At 38.8% G+C, this 13,174-nt stretch overlaps 1 protein-coding gene across 3 annotated transcripts in view; it reads left to right on the forward strand.

Moving 5' to 3' along the window:
• Nucleotides 1-13,174, forward strand: part of COMMD1 (copper metabolism domain containing 1) — a 126,403-nt gene that overhangs the window by 49,893 nt on the left and 63,336 nt on the right. For all 3 annotated transcript variants that reach the window (XM_019634106.1, XM_019634167.1, XM_019634228.1), the window contains exon 2: nucleotides 11,124-11,405. In XM_019634106.1, coding sequence (XP_019489651.1) covers nucleotides 11,124-11,405 — 282 coding nt within the window. The remainder of the gene's footprint in view (nucleotides 1-11,123; nucleotides 11,406-13,174) is intronic.

Raw genomic sequence — 13,174 nt, forward strand, 5'->3', positions numbered from 1 at the left:
ATCATTGCGCTCTTCCCGGGCAAGGCAGATCAGTCGCCGGCTTCTGGACCGCCGTTCACGCTGGCTGCTGGCTGCACATGGTAGCCCATGGAACCCACTGCCACAGGGGCTGCAGCCTACACCACTGCCGGCAACTCAGGGCAGCCCAGCTCCAGTTTGGGCTGTTGTTCAGCATCTTAGCTGTAGAGGGCAGTGTCACTGGCCCTTATATGTGGGATCTGAACGGGGGCCCTCTGGCGTCCCAAGCCAGCTCTTAACCAACGCACCACTTGGCCGGCCCTAGGTTTTCTTTTTTTTAATGTCTTTCTGGTTTTGGTATTATAATAATGCCAGTCTCATAGAATGAGTTCGAAAATACTTCTTCTGCTTCTATTTTCTGGAAGAGATAGTAGAGAATTGATATAATTTCTTCTTTAAATATTTGGTAGAAATCACCAATGAACCAATCTGGACTTGGTGCTTTCTGTCTTGGAAAGTTATTAATTATTGATTCCATTTTTATTTAGGTAGATACAGGCCTATTCAAATTATTTATTGTTTCTGTGTAAATTTTGGTAGATTGTGTAATTCTAGGACTTGGTCCATTTCTTCTAGATTATCAAATTTGTGGGCATACAGTTGTTCATAATACTCCTTTATTATCCTTTTAATGTCCATGGGATCAGTAGTAATGGCCTCTTTCTTTTCTGATACTAGTAATTTGTTTTTTCCTTTTTTTTGTTAACTTGGCTAGAGTCTTATCAACTTAATTTGAGTTTTTTCAAGGAACCAGCTTTTGGTTTAATTGATTTTCTCAATTGATTTCCTTTTATCAATTTCAGTGATTTCTGCTCTGATTTTTATTCTTTCTTCTGCTTACTTTGGATTTAATTGCTCTTCTTTGTTTAGATTTCTAATGTGGATGTTCAGATTATTGATTTTAAACCTTTCTTCTTTTCTAATATATGTATTCAATGCTATACATGTCTCTGTAAGAATTGCTTTTGTTGCATCACAAATTTAGATTGATTGTATTTTCATTTTAATTTTGTTCAAAATATTTTTATTTTTGAGATTTCTTCTTTGATCTATGTATTATTTAGAAGTGTGTTATTTAATTTCCACGTATTATAGGGTTTTTCAGCTATTTTTCTGTCATTGATTTCATGTTTAATTCCATTGTGATCCGAGAGCAGACAGTGTATAATTTCTATTCTTTTAAATGTATTAATGTGTGTTTTATGGCTCAGAATGTGGTTTGTCTTGCTCAGTGTTCCATGTGAGCTTGAGAAGAATGTTTTGGATGAACTAGTCATCCAAATATATATATATATATGTCAATTAGATCCAGTTGACTGATAGTGTTGTTCTGCCTACTTGATATGCCTACTGGATATGACAGTTATCAACACAGAAGTGTTGAATTCTCCAACTGTAATAATGGATTCATCTATTTTTCTTGGCACTTCTATCAGTTTTTATACCTATAAAAAGACAGAGACTGTTAGAGTAGATTAAAAAAAACAGAGAGCCAACTATATATTGTCTACAATAAACACATTTTAAATATAATGACATATTGATTAAAAGTAAGAAGATGGGTAAAGATATACTATGCTAACACTAATCAAATGAAAACTGGAGTAGCTTTAGTAATTTCAGACAAAGCAGAGTTCAGAGCAAGGAAAATTATCAGGGATAAAGAGGGGCATTTCATAATGATAAAGGAATCAGTTCTCCAAGAAGACATAACAATCCTTAACATATTTGCACCTAACAACAGAGTCAAAATACATGAGGCAAAAACTGATAAAACTGGACGGAGAAATAGATAAAGCCACTATTATAGTTGGAGACTTCAACACCCCTCTATCAGTAATGAACAAATCCAGCTTGCAAAAAGTCAGTGAGGACACAGCTAAACCAAACAGGCCAATCAATCAACTGTATCTAATTGATATTTAATGAGTATTTCGGTGGGGGAGGGAGGTAGTGATGCAGAGATGGAACACAAGGGACTTTTAGGGCAGTGAAATTATTCAGTGTGATACCATAATGGTGAATACATGTTGTTATACATTGGTCAAAACTTACAATGTTAAGAGTGAGACTTTGGTTGATAATGATGTGTCAATATTGGCTTATCCTTTGTAACAAATGTATCACACTGATGAGGATATCGATGGTGGCGAAGGCTGTGTGTGCAGAGGTGGACATGGGTGAGAGTATGTGGGAACTCAGTCCACTCAATTTTCCTGTGAACCTAAAACTGCCCTAAAAATTAAAGTATTAATTAAAAAATTTAGAAATAAATGCATTTAGAACTCGGTGGTTTCCAAAGGTATTCTATACTTTTTATAGAGGTATTTTCATTTTTATTGGAAAACTAGAGGCAGAAGTATGTGTCATTTGATGCATTCCTACTGGGTGATAATAGTGGAATCTTTGTTCGGATACGTGATGTTTACATTGTATGAAAGTATTTTCTCACTAAATGCTATTAATCCATATTTGTTTGGTTTAATCACTGAACCTTTGTTTTGAAATACCACTCTAATAAACTAGAAGCTTAATGGAAAAGTTATGTTTTATCTACCAAAGAGTAATAGGAACTGGCTTTCTGTGATTTATTTGTAGTGGATTTATTTGTAGTGCCACCTTTAAATACTGTTGCTTTCAACAAAAAGCAAACAAGAAGAAATTTATGATTATAATAAATATTAAATTATAGGAGACTGACAGTACTAAAATGCTGTGGGGTTGATTAATATCAAAGCTTCTCATTTTCAAATATTAACCTCTCAGTTACTTAAATAAGTAATACACTTGATCCTTAATGGGCAATTTACTAAAAAGGAATCATTGTCTTGAGTTCAGTTCTTTTTTCATTATTTATTATTTTAAAAGAATAGCAATCATAATTGTTTTATTTAGCTCATGAATCTGAACTTCAGGCAGAGCTCAGAGGGGAAGGCTCTGTTCTTAGGGTGTCCCTCAATTGGAGGCTGGAGGATCCACTTTCAAAGTGTCTCATTTAACTGGCTGTTGTCTGGGAGCCTAGTGACAGCCTGAGGGCTGGAGTCCTTTTGAGGAAGCTTCCTCTCCATAAGCTGCTTACAGCGTGATGGCTGGGCTGTAAGAGCATGCCTTTCAAGAGAAACAAAATGGAAGTGGCTAGTTTCCTAAAACTGAGCCAGAAAATTGGCACAGCATCACTCTGCCATGATCTTTCTTTTCATTCACTTGAAAAAAAAAGGACTTTAGTTTTTAGAGCAGTTTTTGGTTCATAACAAAATGGAGTAGAAAGTATAGAGTTCCTATAATGCTCCCCTGTCCCCACATATGTATACCCACAGCCTCCCCCACAATCATCCTGCACTAGAGTGGTACATTTGTTACAATGGATGAACCAAATATCGCCCAAAGTCCATAGTTTACATTAGGATTCACTCTTGGTATTGTACATTTTATAGATTTTAGCAAATGTATAATGATACGAGTGTGTATCTATTGTTATACTATAATATAGAATAGTTTAACAGCCTTAAAAATCCTCTGTGCTCCACCTATATATTCCTCTCTCTCCCCTGTGCCAATTGCTGATCTTTTTACTGTCTCCATAGTTTTGCCTTGTACAGAATGTCATATAGTTTGAATTGCCATGATATTCTGGTCAAGCAATCATACAGCCTATATTCTATGTATGGAATATAGACTCTTAAATCTCAGTGGGAGAAACGTCAAAGAATTTTGGAGTCAAGCTTTAAAATTGCCATTTTCTGTATTATGTCTCCATGTTATAAATTAGGAAATTGAGGGCCGGCCGAGTGGCGTGTTGGTTAAGAGTTGGCTTGGGATGCCAGCTCTGAGCAGCAAGGCCCCAGTTTGGATCCCACATTAGGGCAGTGACGCTGTGCCCTCTACAGCTAAGATGGTGAACAACAGCTCGACCTGGAGCTGGGCTGCCATGAGTCGCTGGCCACGGCGTAGGCTGCAGTGGGGCTGGCCGACTGCTGGCGTGAGCTTTCGTGAGCTGCCGTGGCCGTCCAATGGCAGGCGAGTTACTGCCTCACCTGGGAAGAGCACAATGATGATACCAACATGGGCCAGTAAAGCAACATCCTCCACAACTAGACTGAAGAACAAAAGGATAGCAACTTGTCTGTTCCCCTTCACCGATTCCCCAACACTGTTCCACTCCCCCATCTCCCCAATAAAATCTTTAAAAAAAAAAAAAGGAAATTGAGGTACAACAAGATTAAAAGCTCTCTCAAGGTTGAATAGTCAGGACCAGGTCTATTGGATTCTGAATTCCATGCTCATCCAGCTATTCACTCATTCAACATACATTTATTGGTCACCTACTATGTGCCAGTCACTGTGCTAGGCCCCAGAGATTAAATTTTAAACAAGAGGGGGCAATGTCTCTGCCCTGTCAAAGCATTTAAATTTTAGAATGAGATATAGGCCTGACAGTTAACCTACATTGTGATAAATATCACTAGTTTACTAAGCAGCCTAGAAAGAGACCTTTGTTCCAGATTTGGGGGTCTCGGGAAGGCTTTCTGTATATATAAAAGATGGTGTCAACAAAATGGATTGAAGGAACAGCAACTAGACAAAAGAAATAGCATAGGCAAAGGTCCAGAGAATAGAGAAAGAAGGGCATATATAGGAGCTAAAAGGAGTTCAGTTTGAATGGAAGGGAGAATGAATGAGTGGAAAATTATGAGAGGTAGGGGGAGATGAAGAGAAATGAAGCTAGAGTGGTAGAGGAGGTGCTTGATCATGACCTGTCTTGTAAACCATATTGAAGACTTAGAACTTAAATCTGCTTATCAGAGAAGTCCTTATAGTTTTTTTAATTAAGCTTTTTATTTAGATTTTTTTTTTAAGATTTTTATTGGGGAGTTGGGGGAGGGGAACAGACAAGTTGCTGTCCTTTTGTTCTTCAGTCTAGTCGTGGAGGACGTCGCTTCACTGGCCCATGTTGGTATTATTGCACTCGTCCTGGGTGAGGCAGTCGCTCACCGGCCATTGGATGGCCGCTCACGGCAGCTCACGCCGGCTGCCTGCCTCTCACGGTAGCCCACGACAGCCCACTGCAGCAGGGGCTGCAGCCTACACCATCACTGGCAATTGATTCATGGCAGCCCAGCTCCAGGTTGAGCTGTTGTTCACCATCTTAGCTGTAGAGGGCACAGCATCACTGGCCCTCATGTGGGATCCAAACCCCGGCCCTGCTGCTCAGTGCTGGCGTCCCAAGCCAACTTTTAATCAACGTGCCACTTGGCCGGCCCTATTTAGATTTTCTAAAATTAAGCCTTTTATTTAGGTAATTGTAAATTCACATGCAGCTGTAAGAAGTAATACAAAGAGATAAGCATTGTACTCTTTACCAGTTTCTCCCAATGATAACATCTTACAAAACTATAATATAATATCACAACCACTATACAGCTGGCCCTCGTATCCATGGGTTTTGCATCTATGGATTCAACCAACTGGAGATTGAAAACAGTATTTTTGATCCAAGGTTGGAAATCTGCAGGTGTGGAGGGCTGACTGTATGCATTGTTTTACACCATTTTATATAAGGGACTTGGGCAGCCGAAGATTTTGGTATCTGCCTGGTACCAATTCCCGGATACCAAAGGATGATTATTGACATTGATGGAGTTAAGATATAGAACTTTCCATCACTACTAAGATCTCTTGTGTTGCAGTTTTATAGGCATATCCACTTTCCTCCGAGCCATCCCTAACTCTTCTTTTTTTTAAGCAACTGATAATCAATTTATTAAAATAGTTGATTTAAGCATCTCTTTGTATTACTTACTATGGCTTAAGTCAGTATTTGACGCCTGGCTAAATACTGATGGAGGTAATCTGCTTAGCAATCTCATAAAGGACTATACAAGTCAATGAATTGCTTGTGGATCCTCATCTGAAAAAGACCTCAAGTCTTAGAACGTTCATCAAAAGGAGTTGTCCTCATAGTGATTCTGAGTCTTGGTGGGCTTCTGAACTGGTCCTTCCACTTTGAGGTTCTTTTCTTTGTGCCTCTGGTGAAGTCAGCACACATCTTCTCCAGGGATTTTACACCGTGACTGGTTAAGGTAATTCTAAATTGGTGAATGGCCACCTCTGGTTCCACAGGTGTCTTTCTGATATCTTTCAAAGCCACAGCTGCAACATAGCTTGCTGACTGACTTGTTCCTGAGCAAGAGTGAACAGTGGTGAGGCAGGAGCAGTTGCCATGGACTGGAATTCCCCTGCAATTGTGACCTTGTCTTCTTCAAAGAGCCACCCCCTTTTCTTGAACTCCTGACAACCACTAATCTGTTTCCCATTTTTGTAATTTGTCATTTCAAGACTATCATATAAATAGAATAATACAATGTATAACCTTTTCTGATTGGCTTTTTTCACTCAGCATAATTCTTTGGGAATTCATGCAGGTTGTGTGGTCCAGTGTCTTTTGATGGCGGAGTAGTATTTCGTGGTATGGATGTACTACAGTTTATTGAACCTTTCACCCATTGAAGGACATTTGGTTTGTTTCCAATTTTTGGTTATTACAAGTAAATCTGCTGGAGACATTTGTGTATAACTTTTTCTGTGGACATAAGTCTTTCTTTCCTGGGATAAATGCCAAGAAATGCTATTGGTAGGTCATGTGGTAATTGAGGTTTTAGTTTTTTAATAAATTGCTAAAGTGTTTTTCAGTGTGGGTATACTAGTTTCACATTCCCACCAGCAATGTATCAGTGATCCAGTTTCTCGGTATCCCTGGCAGCAGTTGGCCTTGTTACAGTTTTCCAATTTTAGACGTTCTGATAAGTGTGTAGTGGTATCTCATTGTGGCTTTAATTTTCATTTTTCTAATGGCTAATGATGTTGAACATTTTTCATGTACTTTTTACCATCTGTATATACACTCTGGTGAAATGTCTCTCATCTTTTGTCCAGTTTCTATTGGGGTTGTTTGTTTTTTAACATTGAATTTAAAAGTTCTTGGGCCAGCTGAGTGGCTCGTTGGTTAAGAGCTGGCTTGGGACACCAGCTCGGAGCAGCAGGGCCCTGGTTCGGATCCCACATTAGGGTCAGTGATGCTGCGCCCTCTACAGCTAAGATGGTGAACAACAGCTTGACCTGGAGCTGGGCTGCCGTGAGTCGCCGGCGATGGCATAGGCTGCAGTGGGCTGCTGTGAGCTATCATGAGTGGCCAGCAGCTAGCATGAGCAGCCAGCAGCTGGCATAAGCTGCCTGAGCCACTGTGAGCGGCCGTCCAGAGGCCGGCAACCGATCTGCCTCACCCGGGAAGAGCGCAATGATCACAATACCAACATGGGCCAGTGAAGCAACACCCTCCACAACTAGAATGAAGAACAAAAGGACAGCAACTTGTCTGTTCCCCTTCCCCCAATTCCCCAACGCTGTTCCCTCCCCCAATTCCCCAATAAAATCTTTAAAAAAGAAAAAAAAACTTTATATATTGTAGATACTAGTTCTTTGTTGGATATATGATTTGAAACATTTTCTTCCAGTTTGTGGCTTGTCTTTTCATCCTCTTCATAGTTTTTTTTTTGCACAGGGCAAAGTTAATTTTGATGAGGTCCACTTTAACAGTTTTTCCTTTTATGGAAAAACTTCTTTGGTGTCAAATCTAAGAACTCTTTGCCTATCCTAGATCCCAAATATTTTCTCCTATGAAAAAATACTAATGTTATGTAATATCTAAGCCCGTGATTCATTTTGAATTAATTTTTATATAAGTTATGAGACTTAGGTAGAGGTTCTTTTTTTTAAATCTGTTGATATCTACTTGTTCGAGCCCCTTTTGTTGAAGAGGCTATCTTTCCTCCATTGAATTGCTTTTGCACCTTTGTGAAAAGTCAGTTGACCATATTTGTGTGGGTCTCTTTCTGTGTTATTTATTCTGTTCCATTCGCCTCTGTATCTGTCCCTCTGTAAATACCACAGAGTCATGATTGTTGGAGCTGTATGTTAAGTCTTGAAGTGGGGAAGACTGATCCCACCCACTTTATTGTTCTTCTTAAAAATTATTATATCTATTCTACTTCCTTTGCCTTTCCATGTAAATTTTAGAATAACTTTGTTTTTATATACAAAAATTTTTGCTAAGATTTTTATAGGAATTACATATGTATCAATCTGTTTCTCTTCTATGAAGTAGCCAGGAACAACTTGGCGTGCTTTTAATTCACTTTTCTTCTCTCCTACTACCTCACTTTTTGTGTTCATTTGAAATTTCAGTTTCAGACTGATAATTATTAATTTTTAATATTGAAAAATTGTTATTGGAGGCATCATATTTCAATCAAGTACATCTTTAGCATAATGCTGATCTCTGTTGAGTAGAAGACCAGTGGTTTCTCCAAGCTGCCCACTATCAACTATACCATGTGGTGTGTTGCTCTGTGATTATATTCTAGCAGCAACAACCTTGTCAAAAATATTAGTATGATGGTTTACATTTTGATTAGGCAAATGGAAATTAGCACCCTGGATTATTTTCTATGCTTACATAGGAGTTTTTGGCTTGTGATATACATGGGAGGATTTTGTAAAGCAAGACGTTGGTAACGTTAAATACCAGTAGATGGAGGTGGCACGCCTTGGACAGTGTCTGTTCCATGGTAGCTATTCAAATATTTCTTGAATTAGATGAAAATTGATGATGTTGAACTCAAAGTCAATTCCTCATTTAATTTCTAATTATTCTAAATTTGGATAAGTTGACCCCATTCAAGATATTGTTGACTGGAACCAACCAAAATAACTTCTGTCACAAGTGAAATTATATCAGAATGAGTATCTTGATATGATATGAGGAAAAGAATAATACAGATCACCTGAATTGTGATGTGATATTGTGAAGCAAAGTGCCAATGAAAATAATTTAACTTAATTATAGTATATTATATAAATTAATATTTCTATTGAGTGGCATAGCCAGAGATTTTGGGTTCTCATACTGCCTAAATTGGCAAGTATTCAATAAATGTTTATTGAATTGCAATTAGACATACCTTTTAATCTACCAAATTTTATAAAATTTATTTATATTAATGGAGGAATAAAAGGTAGCATGTTTGTTTTTTGACCCCAGTCCCACTTCCTCTACCTGTACTCTACCTTTACTCTACCTGTACATTGTCTACCTTTACATTCCTCTTCTTAATGCTACTGCTCAAGTTTAGTCAAGACTCTTGGTTCCAAATAATAGGAATACAGTTTAAACTGACTTGAATAATAAGTGGAATTTAGGGGTGCCAATAGATGGAAAGAATGCTGAGATAACATATCGAATAGAAAGAAGTCTGTAGGAACCAGGACCCTGGGGATTATAGGACAGGAATATCACTCCATTAGAACCCACTCCCATCTTGCTTGTCTTCATTCTTTTTTATTGCAATCAGGCATTTGCCAAAAGATCAAAATGGTTGTCTACAATCCCATCCTCATATTCTTCTGGTCCTATGATCCCAAGAGGCAAGACCATTTCTCCTCCTACTCTTTTTTTTTTTTTTTAAAGATTTTTTTTATTGGGGAACCGGGGGATGAGAACAGTGCTGGGGAATCAGGGGAAGGGGAACAAAGTTGCTGTCCTTTTGTTCTTCAGTCTAGTTGTGGAGGATGTCGCCACCTGGCCCGAGTTGGCACCATCATTGCGCTCTTCTCGCGCGAGGCAGATCAGTCGCCGGCTTCTGGATGGCTGCTCATGCTGGCTGCTGGCCACACACTGCAGCCCATGGCAACCCACTGCAGCCCAGCTCCAGGTTGAGCTGTTGTTCAGCATCTTAGCTGCAGAGGGCAGTATCACTGGCCCTCATGTGGGATCTGAACTGGGGCCCTCTGGCGTCCCAAGCCAGCTCTTAACCAATGTGCCACTTGGCTGGCCCTTCTCCTCCTATTCTAAATTGGGAGATTCATTTGGATCATTCATTATGCCCAGAGAAAGGAGGGTACTGTGATTTGTCTGGTTTGGAGCTGATGCCAATCCCAATGGACAGGAGAGGATAGGACACACCAAAGAAGATGCAGGGGAAAGCTTGTCCTAAGACCAAATCATTAACTGTCACTGTCCTTGCCAAGGCTCCATTGCCCCAGCCCTCTGATGACTTCCTACTTCAATTTAGCTGCTTACTGTTCTCATAACAGCAATGGCAATTAAGGTTTGAAATTTTATGTGAAAGCATAAAGTAGTGTACAATTTCAAAGCAATATTGTGAATGAGCTATTTGGCTGAAGTTGGACTACAAAGCTAAAATAATACATTCATTTAACAGAATTTTCATAGTGCTTCTTGTGGATAAGGCGTCATACAATTATAGTATGTTGAACCAAGCATGGCTATAAGGCACTGTGAAATTATTCAGATTTCATCAAAGAGCTGATTAATTTTATTGCCTTATGTTATTTTTATTCATTATTTTATTATTTTCCTACCATAGTACTAGATATTTAAAAATTAAATTATAGTTATTGGCATAAAATTTGAATGGTATGGAAATTTTTTTTTTTTTTAAAGATTTTATTGGGGAATTGGGGGAAGGGGAACAGAGAAGTTGCTGTCCTTTTTGTTCTTCAATCTAGTTGTGGAGGACGTTGCTTCACTGGCCCAAGTTGGCACCATCATTGAGTTCTTCCCGGGTGAGGCAGATCAGTCGCTGGCTTCTGGACAGCCGCTCACGCTGGCTGCTGGCAACCCACTGCAGCAGGGGCTGCAGCCTACGCCGCCACCGGCAACTCACAGCATCCCAGCTCCAGGTTGAGCTGTTGTTCAGCATCTTAGCTGTAGAGGGCCGTGTCACTGGCCCTCATATGTGGGATCCGAACCGGGGCCTTCTGGTGTCCCAAGCCAGCTCTTAACCAACGCGCCACTCAGCCAGCCCAAATGGTATGGGATTTTAACAGTAGCTTTTCTGATATTTGATATCTGCCAAGGGAAATATTTTTGTTTTTATGAAGAGCTTACTCTCATTACTGTCACTTGATGACCCTTTTTTGAAAACTTATTTAGTGATTATGAATCACTCAACATACAGTCTGTAGTTAAGCTACGTTTTTCTAGTTATCTACCAAATTCAAGTGTATGACTTTTTCTGTCATTATAGTCTATTGCATCTGCTGACATGGATTTCAACCAGCTGGAGGCCTTCTTGACTGCTCAAACCAAAAAGCAAGGAGGGATCACATCTGATCAAGCTGCTGTCATTTCTAAATTCTGGAAGAGCCATAAGACGAAAATCCGAGAGAGTCTCATGAACCAGAGCCGTTGGGACAGCGGGCTTCGGGGCCTGAGCTGGAGAGTTGACAGCAAATCACAGTCAAGGCACTCAGCTCAAATACACACCCCTGTTGCGATAATGGAGCTGGAAATAGGGAAGAGTGGACAGGTGAGTTCGACTTCACCCAATTTCCCTTTGTAAACTGTTTTCCATTACATATATGCCATACATTCAGATTGATTTTATGTAACAGTCTTCTTTGCAGAGATAATAAGAATAATAGGAAAAACCCTGTTTCCTAGAATCCCTTTTCAGAGATGGAATCATCTGAAAATTTGGGTACTCCTACTTGTGCATAGAATCTGGAAACCAGCCTCAGGGTCCTGGCAGCTATCACAGAAGTACAAAATGGGTCAATAGGATTGTACAGAAGTTGGCCACTATTCCACTTTGGTTAGATCTCAGAATTCTTGGCATTTTTGTCAGAATCTCCAAGGCAATGATGAGAAGCTAAATAAAGACCAGGAATTGAGATTGAGCAACACAGAATAAAACTGTCTCACCCAGTCATCTTTATAGGCAGTCAGGCAGAGGAGGCATTAAGTACAGTAATATATAATATTGTTTCTAAAGCCTCGAAGTGCACTATCTCTGTCCTTGAGCCCACAGATAATTTTTAATTCCATGTTGATTATTTACAAAACACGGCTACTTTTCCTTGCAGATCATTTTAGCGTCTACATGGTTTTGCTTAAAGTCATTTGGTTTGTGCTCCAGATGACTGTCAGATCAGACTTCTAATGACCCTATGTATGTCTTTTGGGGGGGAAAAGCAGCATTGTGTAATCAGGAAGAGAAAACCCAGATCACTGAATTAGCTAACCAGATATTTTTTCAGATAAATAATGAAATAAATGCTTCTGTTACATCCTATAATAGAAATGTACTATTTGCTTCTAATGATGAGAGCATTTTTTGGTGGCAGGTTTCCTCACATATTTCCTTTTTAAGTTTCTTAGGATTTTTCAGTGTGATTTTTCAAATTTTTCATAATGACTTTAATTTCAATGTAAAAGATAATTCCTTTTCAAAAAATAATTCTTCAAAACACATTTGGAGGATCTTTTGTTCAGTTATTGTAAAATAGTGTTAATTGCCTTTATTGTCTTTGGTTTGTCTGGCACTAAAGTACATTTCTCTTTAAGCATTGTGTTACACCACCTTCCTCCTATTGTTCCTAGACCAAAAATCTGACAGAGTAGCAAGGTGCGATAAGTACACTTAGATATTTTACCAACAATTGTGTAGGCTATTCATTTTTTAATCTAGCTATAGTGATTATTTCATTTTGTTTTTAAGTATTTATCATTTGGACAGGAATATGAAAATATACATATCTACTTCAAGACCTTCCTAGAAAACTATTTTAGTATTTCCTAATATTTTTTGAAGTGGGATCAATAATAAAATGTGCCTAAGAAGGCAGGCTGATCTGGGAATGCAAAATACAGGCAGAGGGAAGAACAAAGGCAAGAAGTTGGCCTTGGTAAGAAATTTGGATTTTTATTCTAAGTATAATAGGAAACCATTAGAGGGTTTCAAACAGGAATGATGCAGTGTGATTTATGTTCATATAGGATCATTTGATTCATATGTGAAGGATGGATTATAATATAGTCAAGAGTGAAACCATGGTACTAAGATCCCAGGAAAAAAATCACTAAGGTTGGAATTGTTGTTTTGCACATTAAAAGCAACTCTCTTTTACTTCCAACTCTCTGTGTGATAGTTAGATAAAATGGATCTCAAGATTAAAAACAAAACATTTCACCCTTCATTCTGTTAGCAAGGTTAGGTTTCCGAAATGTGCAGAGCCAAAATTAATACGCGTCTTCAAAATGGGATTATGTTCAAAATGGGACTTTGGACAACCTCCA

Source organism: Hipposideros armiger, unplaced genomic scaffold (genome assembly GCF_001890085.2).
Source record: "Hipposideros armiger isolate ML-2016 unplaced genomic scaffold, ASM189008v1 scaffold_2, whole genome shotgun sequence".
NCBI lineage: Eukaryota > Metazoa > Chordata > Mammalia > Chiroptera > Hipposideridae > Hipposideros > Hipposideros armiger.